This window comes from Pristis pectinata, chromosome 8 (genome assembly GCF_009764475.1).
Source record: "Pristis pectinata isolate sPriPec2 chromosome 8, sPriPec2.1.pri, whole genome shotgun sequence".
Lineage (NCBI taxonomy): Eukaryota > Metazoa > Chordata > Chondrichthyes > Rhinopristiformes > Pristidae > Pristis > Pristis pectinata.
Window position 1 is genome coordinate 28648198 of NC_067412.1, and position 19952 is coordinate 28668149.

General features: G+C 40.4%; 1 protein-coding gene across 1 annotated transcript in view; it reads left to right on the plus strand.

Moving 5' to 3' along the window:
- The first annotated feature begins 245 nt into the window (after positions 1-245).
- The window catches only part of LOC127573574 (uncharacterized), a 245881-nt gene continuing 226174 nt past the window's right edge, over positions 246-19952 (plus strand). Inside the window, exons 1-7 of the mRNA XM_052021930.1 lie at positions 246-323; positions 11011-11119; positions 12905-12936; positions 13209-13230; positions 13328-13355; positions 16719-16800; positions 18404-18568. Of these exons, the coding sequence (XP_051877890.1) occupies positions 11056-11119; positions 12905-12936; positions 13209-13230; positions 13328-13355; positions 16719-16800; positions 18404-18568 (393 nt within the window). The 5' untranslated portion in view covers positions 246-323; positions 11011-11055. The remainder of the gene's footprint in view (positions 324-11010; positions 11120-12904; positions 12937-13208; positions 13231-13327; positions 13356-16718; positions 16801-18403; positions 18569-19952) is intronic.

The window sequence follows — 19952 nt, forward strand, 5'->3', positions numbered from 1 at the left end:
CCCTAAAAGAAGTGAAATGGAAAAAAAAAGTTTATCTTCAGACATTGAATTTCTGACTGAAAGACAACATTTATACAGCCAGTGCAACATTGAATAAACTGCTTGTTTCACCAATTGATTTAATGTAGATTTATGCTCGATGAGGTTTGGAAACACAATCTAGCGATACAAACTTGAAATCCTTTCCCTTTATTTCTTTCTCGGTCACTCCTGCGAAGAACTCGTTCTGACGTCGCTAAACCCCACCCAACTGGAATGAAACTACTCGCTGTCTCTTTCCTGAACATTGTCCCGCATCATCCCTTCAGCTAGGAGAAAGAAAGGTGAGAGGCATTATTTTTCTACTTGAGCTCATTGTGTATTTAAAAATTAAACTAAGTTTTAAATAGTTGTGCAAAATACCTGGTACGACGTTAGAAAAATCGTTTATTTATAACGCAGGTATATAAATGAGTTGTAAATAGGGAACGGGCAGAAGTGGCTTGGAAATTGCTTTACAGATAATTTCGCACCGAGAAAGTTTTCTCCCACGGTCTGTAGCCATATCGGAAACGTGTTTATGAAGTACGAGTTCTGGATTTACGTGTAAGAGCGATCAATGAGAACGAGAGCCACAGGTTCGTAGATTGAATGTAGTGAAAGGCAAAGCTGAGGTTTTTGATATGTTGAAAGTCAAGATGAGGTTTAAGAGGGTTTATTGAATGAACGAAGCCTTATAAAGTACACTGATGATGCCAAGAGTTGCAGATAGGTTGGATTGCAGAGTAAAGGTTGAGGTCCATGGAGAGCACCCGTTGAAAATGTTGCAGAGGTTCATTCGGAGAAATAGTTGCCATTTACAGAGATGATGTATTGAGAGTGTCGAACTACCCAAGTGTTAACCTTAATGTTGCACGTTTAGTCTCAAATCAACTTGCAATGTGCTCTGAGGAACCCTTCAAAGAACTATCCATCTGCCTAACACTGAAGTTAAAATAATTTTTAATTCTGTAGAACAGAACCATTGAACAATTTTCATTTCCCTTTCATTTAACCTTAAACGATCTAAATTTCCTACAAAGGTTAACATTAAAATGTTTCCATTCCCCCAATTTCCAACCCTAAAACAAGTCTAAACACAACGCTTAAAATAAGCTGTAGATTTCACAAATTCTAAAAGCCCTGCAATTTTCCTTCAACTAACTGCAAAACAACTTGAAAGCCTTTTTATAGGAACTTTAAAACAAGCTGTAACTTTCCCATACCTCAATCTTGAAAAAAGCTATAATTTCTAATACATTATTTTAATACAGAAGTTTGAATATCTGCTAATCTACAAATCCAAGCATAGCTCCCTTGTAAAGTTGTAGATTTCACCAACTCTTAACCCTAATCTAGATGGTGTGAAGAATTGCTTGATAAAGGTGCACTGAAGAGAAAAAATGAACAAGAAATACAGCATTATAGCAAGTGCAGTCTCCTGGAGGATACCACCTTCACTATTAAATTTCCTTCCATTCAGAATTTTAGAAGTACTTCCTTTGACTCTGGTGCTCTGCTTTGGATTTTCCCTAAATTGATGCAGAATGTGTACACTTTGAGTGCTCAAGTATTGGGGCTTTAAAGCAGGGTAGTTCTTTCCTGCGCCCTCAACATTAATGCTGAAACAAATTAAATGGTCGTTTTTTGCTTTAAAGATTTGCACAATTGATTTTTACATTTTGAGAGTTTTTATCTGTAGCATTAACTGTACACAGATTGACTGCCACGTTTCTAACATTTAAAATTTGACTTTACTATTTTGGAGAATTTGGGTGTCTGAGGTTGTGAAAGATGTAATAATCAATGCAAGTCTGTCTGTCTTTCTTTCTTGCTTTCATCGCCTCTTTCTTCTCGATCCTGCATATAGCCAGATTTCACAGTAGAACTAATCTCCAATGTACCACTATGGTTCAGCCCCAGAATTAAAGGCTATTGGGGTAGCTGACTATTGGCCTAAACTGTCCAGAAAGCACGTTCAGATTTATATGATGATGAGTCAAAGAAGAAGATAAAGGGAGAGGTGATCAAAATCTGGATCAATGTGGTGGGCATTTGGTGTAGATCTTTGAGGAGGAGAAAGTGGAGCAGCAGAAGGTTTTGCAGCAGGATAATTTTGTACCTTAGTATTAATTTGGAGCTGTGGTTTTGGAATAAACGTAGCACATTTAATGTTCTCATTTTGGGTTAAGTGCTTTTCCTTGTTGAGGAGAAATTGATGTGCATCTCCCAATATTCACAAGATCACAAGACAAGGGAGCAGAAGCAGGCCATTCGGCCCATCGAGTCTGCTCCAAGGAAAAGGGAAAAAGAAATGGGGAGTGGGGGAAAAAACCTATTCTAATCCCAATTTCCGGCCTTATCCCCATATCCTTTGATATCCTGACTATTTAGATATCTATCTATCTCCTCCTTGAATGCCCCCACTGATCTGGCCTCCACTGCTGTATGTGGCAAGGAGTTCCACAAATTCACCACCCTCTGGCTAAAGAAATTTCTCCTCATCTCTGTTTTGAAACTGTACCCTCTAATTCTAAGATTGTGCCCTCTGGTCCTGGACTCACCCACCAAGGGAAACAGCCTAGCCACATCTACTCTGTCCTTTCCTATCAACATTTTAAATGTCGCTATGAGGTCCCCTCTCATTCTTCTGTACTCCGGTGAGTACAGTCCAAGAGCCGACAAATGCTCATCATACGTAAGCCCTTTCATTCCTGGAATCATCCTCGTAAATCTCCTCTGAACCCTCTCCAACGTCAGCACATCCTTCCTAAAATGTGGGGCCCAAAACTGCGCACAATATTCCAAATGAGGCCTCACTAGTGTCCCGTAGAGCCTCATCAACACTTCCTTACTTTCATACACTATACCTCTCGAAATGAATGCCAACATAGCATTCGCTTTCTTTACCACCGATCCGACCTGGTGGTTAACCTTTAAGGTATCCTGCACAAGTACCCCCAAGTCCCTTTGTACTTCAGTACTTTGAATTTTCTCTCCTTATAGATAATAATCTGCCCGCTTATTTCTGCTTCCAAAGTGTACAACTGCACATTTCTCAACATTGAATCTCATCTGCCATTTCCTTGCCCATTCTCCTAAACTGTCTAGGTCCCTCTGCAACCTTCCTATCTCCTCAATACTCCCTACTCCTCCACCTATCTTGGTGTCATCCGCAAACTTAGCCACGAAACCATTTATACCATTATCCAAATCGTCTCCTGACACTTGGTTAAAAATCTATCTAGTCAGGTTTCCTCCCACCCCAGTACCAATTGACTGATATCGAAGTCATTTATGACATTGTATATGTCTAGGACAAAGGTAATCTGGCCCTCCTTGTCCTTCTTGACTTGTTGCAGGCTTTACCACAATAAACCACAAAATCTTTTGCTAAAGACTCCACCATAGGTTGAATAAGTGGAATCCCATTCTCATTCTTATCTATCCAGTTGTAGCCAGGGGGACATCTGCCATGGAATCTATTCCTATACCCATATTGAAATTGCTGGTGAAAATCAATCAATAAACTGCAGATGGTGGAAATCTGAAATAAATAACAAAAAATGTAGTAAACAGTCAGGAGCATCTGCAGTAAGAGAAACAGCTAACGTTTCAGATTGAAGACCTTCATCAGAACTGGGAAAGAAAGAAAATAATTGGTTTTAAGTTGCGGAGAGGGTATTCTCAAAATCTATTCTCTTCTGCGTTCTGTTCCTTGGCAACGTCTTCTGGAAACACAGTGTGGTTTCCAGATGAATGTTTATGTCACCCAGCTCTTTCTCCTCACTTGATCCCCATCCATTCTCTAACATGTCAGACTGTTTCTAAAATATCTGTTGCTGATGAGAAGAAATTCCCACAACTAAATATTGGAAAGATTGAAACTATTTTTTTGTTCATCATCAAAAACTTTCATCCTTAAATACAACTCCATCTCTCGCCTTGACATATGTGTGAAATTGAATGAGCCTGTATGCAATCTTGGTGTCTTACTTGATTCTGAGGAGGGATTTGGAGCATACATCTGCTGCATCATTTGGGCAGCAGATCTGACTCTGTCCTCATCTACAGCAGATTCCTCTATTTGTTACTTCCTGTTGGGCTTGATTGTTCCAAAATACCTACCCTCATTCTATACTCCACTATTGCCTGTGTTTACTTTGCATACCTACCCACAGTGGCTCTTGATTTTAACAGTCTCACCATTATTTTTAAATTCCTTCATCGGTTACATCTCACCCTTCCTTCTCTCTGTAATCTGGTACATTCCTATAATTTCTCACATTTTCTGCTGATGTGGAAGCAGTCTATTAAATCCACGCCAGGTCTTTGGGCAGTCCCATTACGCCCATTCTATGACTTATTTTCCCTTTTACCCATTCTCTGCCATATGCCCATCAACTCAACCCCCACCCTGATTTTTATACCACCCACATACACTAGGGGTAATTTATAGTTGCTATTTAACCTGTCAGCCAGCACATCTTTGGGATAATCTCTCAGAATACTCGAAGTGAATCCGTTCTGACCTTCACCTAAATATTTAATCCTTCCATTACTGAGCACCGTGGTGCAATGTGTACTATTTACAAAACACATTGCAGTACCTCCCATATCCACAACCTCTATCCAGTTTGATGATCAAGGGCACCCAGTGCGTGGGAATCCTGCCATCCTAAGTCACGCGCCATCCTCACTTGAGCATAAATCATTGACTCTTTTTTTTATTGCTGGGCCAAACTGTTTGGGGTATATTTACCACTGTCTGTGAGCAATAGCTTTCCACCAGCTTCAAACAGATAATTACAGTTGGGCAATAAATACTGGCCTTGTTAGCCATGGCTATGTACTGTGAATGAACAAACCAAAATCTATTGAAGTATGTACTTTGTATTGAGAATGATTATATGTACATGCACAAGGGTCAGGGTTCTACAGATCACTGATTAATTGCTTTCAAAGTTGGCTGCTCACCAAGGTGAAGAGATGTAGGGTTGGACATAGAAGTCAGGATTTCTGATGCTAGCGTAAATTATCATAGTTACAGTACAGTTAGAAACAGAATAAAGCTCACTTCACTTTTGCTCAAAAGAACATCCCATTCTGAGCTCTGACCATTCCATTTTGTGTGTCTACTCATTCTACATTGTTATGATGCATAATTACGTCTCCTGACCACTCCCATAACTGTCTTTTCCCCATTGTTTATCACCCAGTGTTTTTAAAACAAATGCCATGACTTCCTTCTAGGAATCCCATTTTTCCACACTGCCATAGAGGAGGAGGAAAGTCAGAGGAAGGGACATAGGTGAAACTGTACAGGAGGCATTTGTGCCCCATATTTCTATGGAAAGAATTTGAAATTATATATTGCATTTCACTATCTCAGAATATCCCGAAGCACTTTTAAATAATTCATGAAGTATAGTCATCGTGTTCATTTACACAGGGCTAGATCCCAAAACTGGGATATTCTGTTTTGATGAAATTCTTTGAGAGATAACAATTGGTCAGGACCCCAGAAAAAAATCCCCTGCCCTTTAAAGAAGTGCTGTAGAATCATTACCTCCCTTTGAGAAATTTGACGACTCATTTGAAAGATGGCATCACTATAATGGTACCAGTCTTTCAAATTGCATTGGAATGTTAAACTGGATTGTGTGCTCAAGAATGGGACTTTAACCCATCACTGGCCTTCTTGCTCAGAGGCAACAGTGCTGTCACTGAACTACAAGTGACACCAGATTCCAGGCATACAGACCAGCTGATATGCTGAATTTCAACTTTTTGATATATTCAAGAGGTTATTAAACAAAACTGGAGTGTATAATATTGGGGGTAATATTCTAGCATGGAATAAGGATTGGTTAATGGTCAGAAAACTGTATTGCAATAAATGGGTCATTTTCAGGCCTGAAGGCTGTGACCAGTAGGGTGTCACAGTGACCATAACTGGGTTCACAATCTATACTGATGATTTGGATGAGGGGATTCGGTGTAATATATCCAAGTTTGCTGATGATATAAACTTTGAGGGCATGGTGAGCTGTGAGGAGGATGCAGAAAGGCTTTAGGGCGATATAGATAAGCTAAATGAATGGGCAAGGATAAGGCAGATGGAATATAATTGGAAAATATGATGTTATCCACTTTAGTAGAAAAAGTAGAAATGTAGAGTATTTTTTTTAAATGAAGAGAGATTGAAGGGTGTTGGTATTTAGAGGGTCTTTGGTGTCCTTTTCACATGCCACTGAAAGAACACTAGAAAATAAGAGCAGGAGTAGGTCACCATGCCTCTGAAGCTTGCTTCACCATATTATATGATCATGGCTGACCTATGCTGGCGTCAGCTCCTCTTCTGTGCCAGTTCCTCATGACCCTCAGTTTCTCAATCCTTTAAATATTTATCTACATGACCTTAAATATATCCAATGATTTGGCCTTCACCACCCTCAGTGTTAGAGAATTCCAGAGATTCACTACGCCCAAGAGAACAAATTTCTCCACCTGCTCCCTGCCTCTGTAAAGCAGCCAACGTAATCAAAGACCCCTCCCACCCTGGACATTCTCTTCTCTCCCACCTCCCATCGAGCAGAAGGTACAAAAGCCTGAAAGCATGTATCACCAGGTTCAAGGACAGCTTCTATCCCACTGTTATAAGACTATTGAATGGTCCCCTAGTACAATCAGATGGACTCTTGACCTCACAACCTACCTCATTATGGCCTTGCACTTTATTGTCTGCCTGCACTGCAATTTCTCTGTAACTGTAACACATTATTCTGCATTCTGTTATTGGAATATAGAATAATGTGTTACAGTTACAGAGAAAGTTGTGTTTTCCTTTGTACTACCTCAATGCACTGTTATAATCAAATGACCTGGATGGAATGCAAAACGAAGATTTTCACTTTACCTCTTAATTTAGACTTCTGTGCACCTAAGTTTTGATTATATGATCATGGCTGACCTGTGCTGGCGTCAGCTCCTCTTCTGTGCCAGTTCCTCATGACCCTCAGTTTCGCAATCCTTTAAATATTTATCTACATGACCTTAAATATATCTAATGATTTGGCCTTCACCACCCTCAGTGTTAGAGAATTCCAGAGATTCACTACGCCCAAGAGAACAAATTTCTCCACCTGCTCCCTGCCTCTGTAAAGCAGCCAACGTAATCAAAGACCCCTCCCACCTTATCCCACCTCCAAAGACCCCTTATTTTATAACTAAGTCCCTTTGTTCATGACTCTCCGGCAAGTGAAAACATTCAAACACCTATCTTGTCACCCTTCATTTTCTTAAACTCCAAGGAAAACAGACCCAATAGTCCAGTCTCTCTTGATAGGACAAACCTCTCATCCCTGGAATTAGCCTGGTGAATCTCCTTTGGAATACCTCCAATGCTGCAATACTCTTTTTAATTGGGGAAGGGGACCAAAACTGTGCACACTGTTCTAGGTGTGGCCTCACCAAAATACCCTGTATAATTGTAACAAAACACCCCTGTTCTTAAACTCCAATTCGTTTGCAATGAAGGCCAAAATGAGTTTTGCCTCCTTAACTGCTTGTTGGATCTGCCTGTCTAATTGATAATTGACTACCTAGTCCATTGAAGATTTGAGTTTATTGAAGGCCCACCCACCCATTAAATGTAATGTGCAGGTTCAACAAATAGTTAGGAAGGCAAGCGATATGTTGGTCTCTAATGCAAAAGGATTGGATCAATAAAGACTGACATACTTTATTGTCACCTTTCTCCAATTATATAGTGCCAAAGTGAGACCATGTCTGAAATATTACATACTGGTCTAATCTCCCTATCTAAGGAATGATATACTTGTAATGGAGGGAGTGCAGCAAAGGCTAACCAGATTGATTCCATGACTTGTGGGTTGTTGTACGAGGAGAGATTAAGGTTATCTGGGCAAGTTGCAGTCTTCAAATTTAACAATTTCATGTAAATTGCTTTCTGTATTTGTATCAGGACTGGCCAGTTCTGCTGTAAGGTTATCCATCTATGATAGTACCAAAATTTTTTTTCTCTTCATGGATACCATCTGAACAGCTGGGCATTTCTAAAATTCACTCTTTGCGACAGTTCTGGACAGCATTTTACAACTTCTACATTCCCCTGTGCTTGTTTTCTCTCTCTGATCATTCTCATTAATCTAAACAGATTTTTTTTGGTTTTTGAGATCAAGGCCTGTACTTTATTGAGTCCAGGAGAATAAAAGGCAATCTCACTGAAACATACAAAATTCTGTGGGTTCTCTTTCCATAGATGCTGCCTGACCTCCAGGGTGTTTCCAGCATTTGCTGTTTATATTTTAAAATACTATGGGGCTTGACAGGGTAGATGGGGAGTTGATTTTTTTCCCTGGTGCAGTGTCTAGAACCAACTTGAAAGTAAGGCGTTGACATTCAAGACAGAAATTAGAAGCACAATGTCTTCATCTGGATGTGCTAACTTTTTAGAATTCTGTACCCAAGTGAGGCATAGGGGCTCAGTCACACTAGACATTCTTTTCAGAGAGTGATATATTTTTAGATATATAGGGAAACAAGTGGTATGAGTCTAGTGCAGGAAAGTAGTGTGTTACGTACCAGCAACAACAGAAACACCAAGAGCCATGTATAAGTGTTAGAAACTATTAATAACCACTTGTAATAATAAGAAAAGTAAAAATGTTAGATATTCAACATTGAATCCACAAATATAAACTCTAAGTGTGTGTGTGGCAAATTCCGAAACCCCAAGTCCAGGAATAGTTCTCAAAGTTCAGTTCAGCAAGTCATAAGGTAGAACATTAAGCAAAGGCTTTTGCAAGACCACAGCTGACTGAAGAGAAAATGTAGAGAATGCAGAGGGAATTTACGAAATCCACATGTTCCACGATGGAACCCATACAACACCTCAATCACTGAAGAGCTCCATTGCTTTGTTCCGAAGTATCTGCCACCCCGAAGGCATTGGATACGTGGCCGCCCACAAAAATAATTGCTTTTCAGTACAGGTTAACGACAAAGTGGACTCCACTTGATTGCTCCAAAAATCCATACATGGATTGCAGTGACAGACACAGCTATCATCCTTCATCCATAGATACAGAGACCAACAGTCGCTCTCGCTCTTGCTCTCCGGCTCCCTGTGCAAACAGCCAGTACGCTCCAGTTATAGTCTTGCCGTCCTGTAGATAACACCACACACACACTACTACCCTACTGTCCAGGTGCCTTAAAGGGACATTCACCAAGTAGCAACCTGGCTCGTAACAAGTGCTAAGATAAAAAGCCAGCTATGAATGATTGAACAGGTTATGAGGGGCTAAATGGTCTCCTCCTGCTTTGATTTCTTATGTTACATCTTGGCAATTAATAGCCAGACACATCCATTACTTTGTTCAGTGCTAGGCACTGATGTTTGGCGTGCACTGTGTCGTATGGGCCTTTCTGCCTGGTTGTGAATACTGGGGATATAGTGTAGTGGTTAGCGTAATGCTATTACAGTGCCAGCGACCCAGGTTCAATTCCAGCTGTTGTCTGTAAGGAGTTTGTATGTTCTCCCTGTGTCTGCGTGGGTTTCCTCCAGTTGCTCTGGTTTATTTCCACATTCCAAGGACGTATGGGTTAGGAGCTGTGGGCATGCTATGTTGGCACCAGAAGCATGGCAACACTTGTGGGCTGCCCCCAGAACAATCTACGCAAAAAGATACATTTCACTGTGTATTTCAATGTACATGTGATTAATGAAGAAATCTTAGATGTAAGTATCTTTTTAAATGTCAGTGCAAATGAGAATAGTGTGGGAAATGTGTGTGAGGACTCAATCAACTGCACCAGAGGGGAAGCCACATTTCAGAAGTCCTAGAAGAAAAGGCCTTGTCTTGAGAACAGGTAGTGCAGATACAGAGAAACTAAGAAAAAGAGATGGCATCCTTACAGGAGGCAGGGTGGGAGGAGGTATCGTCGAGGTAGCTGTGGGAGTTGATGAGTTTATAGAATGCCATTTTAACTCTCCTTCCCTCTCACACCCACCTCATACAGCATGAAAACAAGCCCTTCAGCCCAACTCATCCATGCCAAAAGTGCCTACCTGAGCTAGTCCCTTTTGCCTGTAATTGGCCACTATCCCTCTGAACCTTTCCTGTCCATGCACCTGTCCAAATGTCTTTTGAATGTAATTGTACCCACATCTACCATTTCCTCTGGCAGTTCATTCCATATACCCACCACATTCTGTGTGGAAAACTTGCCCCTCAGGTTCCCTTTAAATCTTTTCCCATTTTTGAGGATGTGACAAAGCACATTGATGAAGGTAGAGCAGTGGATGTGGTGTACATGGATTTTGGTAAGGCATTTGATAAGGTTCCTCATGGAAGGTGTTTGATAAGGTTCCTCATGGAGTTGAAAGCCTCATCATGGGAATAGATGTGGCAGAGGCAGAGGAACTGGGAGAAGGGGATGGTATCCTTTCAAGTGACAGGGTGGGAAGAGGTGTAGTCAAGTTAATTGTGGGAGTCAGTGGGTTTGTAAAAGATGTCGGTGGTTAATCTGTCTCCGGAGATGGAGACAGAGAGATCCAGAAAGGGAAGAGAGGTGTTGGAGATGGACCAAGTAAATTTGAGGGCAGGGTGGAAGGTGGAGGCAAAGTTGATGAACCTGACGAGCTCTGCATGGGTGCAGGAAGCGGCCCCAATGCAGTCGTCAATGTAGCAGAGAAAGAGTTGGGGAGCATTGCTGATGTAGGCTTGGAACATGGACTGTTCCACATAGCCTGGTGTTCCACGTAACCACAAAGAAGGAGAAGCTCTTGCATTGAGTGAAAACTGATCCCTCATGTTTACGCAAAGGCCTTAATTTCTGGATTTCTATGTTCCCGCAATTACTCTAATATTCTTCTATTATCAATTGTATGTTCGTATTCACAATGTATATTTCATCCAACTTATTTTAATAAGTACAAGTTAATGTGAACAATTTATCTTGCAGGATGGACAGCTGATTTAATCTGGAAAGAACTATTAGTTCACAAAAATGGGACCGAAAATGATTTTTGAATGGATTTGTCCTCTGACTCTCATAGTCTGCATCACGATTGGTAGGTTTGTTTCTGTGTAGAGCTACATTAGAAAATACAAGGCAACAATAGCTGTAAAGAATAGGAGCAAACAGTTTTTTTTAACCCTGTGAGTAATACAGTCCATTCATAATTACAATTAGTTTTCCAACAGTATAAACTGTATTTCACAACAGAAGGATTCTATTCCATTGGCTAGTGCTTTATAGATGCATACTTGTACAATTAAGAAAGAATCATGAATCACCCCTACAAATTCAATCCAGGATTCTTTCCATTTTATTATTTTTATATCTGTACTGTCACCATTTCTTCATTGATATTGGGATTTGCCAAGCAGCTGTATTGTGGAGGATCGTGGCTTTCACATGACAACACTGCCCCTACCTGGTTGGATGACAGCACTGCCCTTACCTGGTCGGAAGACACACCACTGCCAATCAAGGTTTTGCCCTGCCCCACCCATCAGTGCACACCTGACCATTGGCCTTTGTGATCGATTAGTCCTTGCTGGCACCGGGCCATTGGCCTTTTTAAATTACCTGGGCAGGACCCCCCAGCCCTCCAGCACTATAAAGAGTGCCACATGTGCTCGGCCCTCTCTCCGAGGGATTCACCCTGCTTTGCTCCAGGCTGAGCATTGTGAAATGGTGCTGGAGAAATCATTGGTGAGGTGTGTACTGTTAAAAAGGGTCTGGGGCATCTTGGTAGCATAGAGCCATGCCTGCACTGAGTCAAGGGGTGGCGGGTATCGTATTGTTTCTCCTTGATTGTCTGTACCTAGTTCGTATTGTGTGTGTGTATTCTACCCCTATTGCAATTTTCCCCACACTCGCTATAAACGGTGCGCGTGTGTGTTGTTCCTGTTCCCTTTCCCTGCGTTTGTCTTTTGTCAATCATTTATCTCTAAGATTGTGTTCAGAGTCCTTGCCTCTGAGACCTTGAACCTGTTTCACAACAGCATCAAAAATTCTACAGAATTTCACAGACTATCCTGAATGGCAAATTATAAGAGGATTTCCTTATACTACATAAAGGCACTTAGAAGTTGTGTGCCATGCTCATTCTTATCAGGTTAATAATGATTCATGGGACTTAAGTTTTAACTCTGAAATTATCTTGGAACCAATCAAGGAACATGCTATTGTTTTCAGTTTACCTCAGGATCTTTCAATACATTGATCACAGACTTTTACTGAATCTTTGTATTTGCTGAGCAATCCTGCAAAGGAGCCAAAGTTTGGTAATGTTTTGGATTAAATAGGAAGAAAAAGGGAAATGAACAAAAGCAAGTGATTGTTTCTGATCCTGTATGGAGCTGCAAACTCTTAGCATTTTACAGAAAGAAATATTCATGCTGCTCACTGCAATTGATGGGGTTTTGACTTGCCTCTCCATTTCCCAGGGCCCTTTCATTGGGTTATTAGAACAGTGGCTTCAGTCAGGGCATGGTCCTTTGTATGATACAAATTAGTGTGATATGCAATAGCTTACTAGGAGCTTATTTGGAAAAGTTTCTGAGCCTATGTGATGCACAGCCAACAATCCAACTCTGCTATCCCATACCCCTCCTCAATGTGAACATATAGAACAGATGACTGCCCCCATTCCCTCTACCTTTCTCAGATTTGGTGGCCGGCCACAGATTGACTGATGTTTGGAGAAGATGAATTACTCCCAGGTGTGAAAAATTCACAGAAGGAAACTCCACCCCAGCAAAGTCCATTTCAGTAAAGTGTGTCTGATTTATGAGGAAAAAGTCAGCATTCTTCCATCTTTTAAATCATCTTTCTTTTATTTTCCCAGGCTCTTTCATAATACCTGTGAATACCCTTGAGGTAAGTAAGGACTGCCAGAGAATTCACATTTTGCTACATTTTAATTATTCTGCTTGGAATTTTGATGGCTTTCTCCCAATCTCTTGCTGTAATTTCAAAGGCAAATGTCAGTAAAGTTTGTAAATGATTGGAAATGAGTGCTTATGCAGTTTCCAAGGTTTCCCTGATCCCCACAAATGACAGCAAGAAATTGACATAATCTTTGGATAAATTCTTTGCCTCAGATATCTAGACAATTGGAACATTTAAATATTTTCCTTTTCATTTCTTAGTGCAATGTAGATATCCGTGATGGTAAGTAGAATAACTTTTAAGTGATTCATTAAATATTATTTTAGGGATTGGAACAATTTCTGAAGTATCATTTTTCTTTTTATATTCTCTATTACAGAACAGAAAATTTGTGATGGCACTAACAGGTATGTAGAGTACAGGAAGCTGAAGTGCTTTTAACGTTGCAGTGGCCCATAGTCACAAAACATTGCACCTTGCTAAAATGCTGAGGTGTTGTTGTGTTACAAATGACCATTCTTCAAGTCTGAGGCTGGAAAGTCGCATCATTTGATGGAAACAAGATAGAGCAAGGGGTGATTAAGGTGTACGTGGGGCAATAAACTTGCCCATTACTTTTAGAGAAAGATTTGACTGATTTCAGTTTCACCCTGCAGGCAGCAAGGATACCAGTTCCAATCTTATGGGATTCTCTTCAAATGTGCTTGGGGTGGTGGATTCATTTGCTGAGGAACCAAGTTAGTGGACCTAGACTGGGAGTGCAATAAGATTACAGCATGCAGAGGGACCTTGATAGCAGATGATTAAGGAGCAGCAGCCAGATTTTGACATTGATGAATGCAAATTTATGGAGATTGGTATAGGACTGAAGCAAATTCACCAAGTAACTGTGATTTCACAGCCTGAATGAGAGAAGGAAGTGTGGCATTTCAATAACCTGCATAATAGTATTTGAATTGAATTGCCTTTTAACTTTCATAGTCTACATCACAATTGGTAGGTTTATTTTTTGTTGTAGAGCTGTGTCAAAAGTGCACTGCAGCAGTAACAAGGAAAAACAATCCATTCATAGCTTTAAGCATATAAATAAAACTCAACAGGACAGGGGTTCGGTCATTTACGTGTATTTTAACAGATGTGAACTCCTAAAATAAAGGGACATTTCTGGAGGATCTCTGGTCTTTTATTCCAGGGTTCTTTCTATTTTTGTTTTAGTATTATCTCTGCCATTATTATTGGCATTTGGATAATGATTATAAATGGTACAGGTTCTCAATGAATGTCAGTGAAGGGAATTTCCCTATTCTCTATACAGGTGGTATACACAGAAGTGGGGAAATCTGCTGGGAGCTAAGTTGAGGGCCAGCTAAAGTTTACTTGCATGTTTTAAAAATTTGCTTGGAGGACATATATTGTGAATCTCTATTCAGGTATTTGTTGGATGGAAATTGTATTCATTTCCCAGAAGTGCCAGGGAATGAACACCTTCAACAAGAAGGAAAGATAACCACCCACCAAGGCTCCCACCGTCAGCATCCTGGGAGTGGTGGGGCAGATGGTGTTCCCCATTGACCAAACACTCAACTGGGCCAGCTGCATAATTTCTGTGGCTACAAGGGCAGTTTGGAGGCTGGGTATCCTGCAATGAGTGGCTCACCTCCTAACATCCCAAACCCTTCCCACCATCTACAGCACAAATTGGGAGCACAGTGGAATATTCTCCATTTGCCCAGATAGGTTTAGCACCAACAGCTTTCACGAAACTAGACGCCATCCAAGACAAAGCAACCCACTTGATTGGTACCCTGTCCACCACCCTAAACAGTCATTCCCTCCACCACTGGCACACTGCGGATGCAGTATGTACCATCTGCTGATGCACTGCAGTCACTTGCCTATTCCACTCTGACAGCACCACTCCAACCTGTATCTTTAAAAAGGCCAAGGACAGGAGGGCTGTTTAAACATACCAGCAGCAGACTCCCCTCCAAGTCACACATCATCTTGACTTGGAAGTATATCACTGTTCTTTCATTGTCACTGAGATCTGGAACACGCTACCCAATAGCATTGTGGGAGTGCCTTCACCAGAAGGACTACAGTGGTTCAAAAAGTGGCTCACCATCACCTTCTCAATTATGGATAGTAATAAATGCTGGCATTGCCAGTGATGCCCGCACCCTGAACAATGAATATTTAAAAAAAAAGTAAAGAATGAAAAGCTTTGCTGATGAAACCAATCAGCACAAGTTAAGAAGACTGACAGTATTTAGTGGGTGAAGACAAAAGAACCTGTAGTTGCTTGAATCTGGAACACAAAACAGAACCCTGGAAGAACTCGGCTGGTCAAGCAGCCTATATAGAGGCAAAAGGTGTCAAGACCCTGTATCAGAAACCCATGCGGTCACAGGAAGAACGCGCCATCTCCGCAAAGACAGCTCGAGGTTAGGATCTGGAGCTGTGAGGCAATGGCTCTATTAGCTGTGCCACTATGCTGCCCATAAAGTTATTGGTTTAGATCAACAATGTCATCAAAATTGGAAACAGAGGTTTAATGTATCTGGAAGGTAAAAGAGGAAAGGTAGGGGAGGAGAGGGATGATGATGCAAGGCAAAAGGGAATGGTTGAGAAAAAGAAAAGAAACAAGATGATCTAGAGTAGGTGTAAATGGGAATAGCAGGATTATTATGAATCCTTAACACTATAATCTACCTCGTTGAAAGATGAGGTGCTGTTCCTCAAGTTTATGTTGTCTTTCATTTGATCAAGGACAGAGGTCAGATGATGCATTATATGTGGCAACAAAGCTCAATCCCAGCAGTTTATAATGGAAAAGTCGATTAAAAATCAGGGAAGAACTGACCTACCGAAATGATATATAGGTGATATTACACATCTAAACATTAAATGGGTATCCAGAGGTAAAGATCAAACAAGAAGGATTAACACACTGCCACGTTACTTTATGATGTAGGAAGAGGCTATTCAGCCCATCAAGTCTAGGCCAGCTCACAAAGCAACCCCATTTCTCCTGCAACCTATTCTCCTCACATTCCATTCAACTCCCCCGAGATCCTACCACTCTACACGCTAGAGTAATTTACAACATCCAATTAATCCACCAACCAATGTGATATTTGGGAGGAAAACTGGTTGCTGAAGGTATTGAGATATGTGAAACCCAGACACTGGAAGGCGAACTGCATTTTAAACGGTTGAGTCTAACTCAGAGTACATAAGCTTTAAAACATATGCGTGAGATTGGTTAATAAAAGGAATCCCCCCCCCCCCCCCAAAAAAAAAACAAACACTGGTATGGTGTTTAATTTAACAGAACACTCTCGGACATTTAACCATTAGAAATTGCATTAAAACCAGAATTAAATAGATGTAGCTGGTCAGAGGCTTGCTTGATGAGGTACATTTTTAAGGAAGAGTTTTTCTTAAGGTTGTGAGAAATGTAGTTGGGTGGAGAGATTATAAGGAGATATAATGGATATAAATACAATTATTCTTGCAATTCAGCAGTTTCTTTTATAAAGAGCACATGAACCTTAGTCTAAAATACTTGTAACTTTGAGAAAAGAATCAAATAGCATTACCTTGGAGAGTCAAATCTCTATATCTGGTTGCAGGTAAGTAAACCAACACTAGTTTTGAAAAAAAATTCACACTCTTAACAATATATTGTTTTCTAACTGGCAACCATACACAACATATATCCGATCTTTATACTTTGATTATCGTCTAAAACAATTATCCTCTTGCAGCACTGTACTGGAATCAGAACTACAATCTGGGAGCATCAATGATTTCTGTAATTATACAGTCTCGCAATATGCATGTGCTCAGGTAAAAACAAAAACAAGGAAGGTAGGAAAATGTGTGATCTCTGTTATTGGTTTAGCTTAACAAAACTGACAGTAATTAAAGATAAGGATTGCTAGAATTTAATGAACCTTGGTACCATTTTGAATTTGATTTAATGGTAAGAAATTGATTAAGCACAAGGATAAAAATTAAACATTTGCTAAGTTGGTGGACTAGTGCAGGTCAGCAAGCAGAGGAGTGAAGGGTGAAGTGGACTTGATATGAGTTAAGTTAACATAAGGGAACTACAAGCCCTCAATCCAGTTAAGATGATCCAGTGACTACAATCTACCAGCCCTGTTTCTTAGTATTATCTGAACAGATATTTATTATGAGTTACGTACTTTGTAGATTATTTCCAAGAGAAGAGTTCTGAATGCTGTACTTCCTCTTCATTAGAAGGCCACCAAAAGCCTTTCATCAGTCTGTCTCCGGAAAATATACTGCACATTATGTCACATGCTGTCATTAGAATGATAATTGACTTTTGAAACACATTATCTTTAACTGTTATTAGGCGCACAATTGGAACTGATTATGCCACATAATAAACCATTATATGAAAAGTAAAAGTCAAGGAAATCGGCAAAAGCCATAAATTTGAAATAAATACAAAAATATTGGAATTATGGAGCAGATCTATAATATTCTGTAAGATGAAAAAGCAAATTAATAATTCAAATGTAGACTCTTGGTCAGATCACAACTGGAAGACAAATTGTTAATGGGATAATCATATATTGGTGTTAAAGCACCAAAATTATGGCATCCATCTTATAAATGTAGAGTTAAAAGAGAACATCATTGCTCCAAATGTAAATTCCACATTTCAGCTTTTCAAACACTATTTGATAAACTTATTGCTTTCCCTTGTGGTTTTCCCTTTGTCAAACTAAATGAGCTGAGTGACTTCCTAAACCTCCATTTTTACTGACAAACAGCATGTGCTCATTGTGGGCCCTGAATGGTCTGCTTGAGATAGCGGTAAAGGGATAACATTGACATGGAATATTTAAGGTCGTAACAGGTTTTAAGCCCTTGTACAAGCAAATAAGAGTCTGACACATATTTCGGTCCCACTGCTGAGGTATCTATTATCATCAGCACTTGTTGGAAAAAATAGGCCTAAATTGGGCTTAAAGGAACAAATGCAGGCCTTCACTTCCATTTTGGGAAGGGAGCATTCAAAAATGCAGACTCCATTAAGTGTTAAGGATTCCATCCTGACCCTACCAGTTGTTGTCACTTCTCCAATGACAGCATTCACGCCTCTCCCCTAGCGCTGACAAAATCCCCCCAACTCCCCATCACATAGCCAGCAGCACTATATCCCTACCCTGTATCCCTAGTTTCTGGTTTTATCCTCCTACTTTCCTCACACAGCAGGGAATTACCAGATCAATAGAAATGAGGTCTGAGGGTCAATACTAGAAACACCTGGGTCTCGCCACCTGTTTCATAAAGGGATTCAGGGTCAAGTTCACTGAGCTGGCTATTCTCAATTTTTACGTTTCCAGAATCTGTTTTGTTATTTTTATTGTACAAAAACAGTTGTGAACTCTATCATTTGTCTGTTTCCTTTTAGTGTGATGTGTTGGCACAGTTGACTAGTGAGAACTTGACCTTGATCTTCAAATGTTTTGCTGTAACGAGACCTGTGAGCATCTCTGATCTGAATGTCACCACCCTATTCGTGCAGAAGATCAGTCTATCAAAGCTCAAAAACTTGCTGAACAGGTTCAACAGGAAGGTAACATGCCTCGTGAATTCTGGAATTGAGGGGGATAAAAATTGCAGTTCTCCACTTGTTTCAACAGAAATCTCAACTCAGGAGAAAACAGAGTGGAAGGATTCCTCTTCCAAAAGATTAAATCTATAAATGCTTGGGATGTTCCTTTCAAACTAACATAGAAACAAATGATTTCCAAAATCCAATCAATTTGTGCTTTTTAGAGGAAAGGCAGGGTGAAATGGATTACTCTTAATGAGGAGGGCAGAGTACATTCTCACGAATTTCTCCACCTACTGTTCAAACCTGGCATGAGATTAATGCTGCAGGTTTGTTATCTTTGACATCTTTCTGTACTGGGTGGTGTTGAGGTCACACCTGGCGTACGAGGTACAGATTTGGTCCTCTCACCTAAAAAGGATATAGTAGCTTTGGAGGCAGTCCAAAGGAGACTTACTGAGCTAATTCCTGGGATGAGAGGGTTGTCCTATCAAGAGAGGCTGAACAGTTTGGGCCTTTGTTGTTTGGAGTTTAGAGAAATGATGGATGACCTTATTGAGACATATAAGATCCTGAGGGGACATGGTAGGATAGGTGTTGAGATGTATTCACGTGGGAGAGTCTCGATGGAGGGACATAGTTACAAGATAAGGAGCCAGTCATTTAAAACAGAGGTGTGTAGAAGTCCATTTTTGCAGGGGTTGATGAATGTCTGCAAGTCTCTACCCCAGAGGGTTGTGAAGTCTAGATCATTAGAAGTATTTAAGGTTGTAACGTACCAGCAACAAAAGAAACACACCGAGTCATGTATAAGTGTTGGAAACTATTTTATTAATAACTACTTATGCTAATAAGAAAAAATAAAAGTGAAAATGTTAGAAGTAAAAATGTTAGATATTAAACATTAACCCCAAAACTAAACCCAAAGTGTGTGTGTGGCAAATTCCCAAACTCCCAGTCCAGGAATAGTTCTCAAAGTTCAGTTCAGCAAGCCATAAGGTGAAACGTGAGCAAAGGCTTTTGCAAAACCATCGTTGACTGAAGAGAAGATGTAGAGAGAGAATAGAGACATTACGAAATCCAAGTGTTCCATGATGGAACCCATACAACACCTCAGTCACTGATGATCTCCACTGCTTTGTTCCGAAGTATCTGCCACCCCAAAAGGCATTCGAGACGTGGTTGTCCACACCAATACCTGTTTCCCACTACAGGTTAACGACAAAGTGGACTCCACTGGATTATTCCAAAAATCCGTGTGGATTGTAGTGAAAGACACAGTTATTGTTTTTCATCCATCGATACAGAGACCAGCAGGCAGTGTCTCTCTTTCTTCTCTCTCTCCTTCTGACTGAACCAAAATGTCATCACGTCGTTATCCCGTTGTTGTCGTAATAACCACACA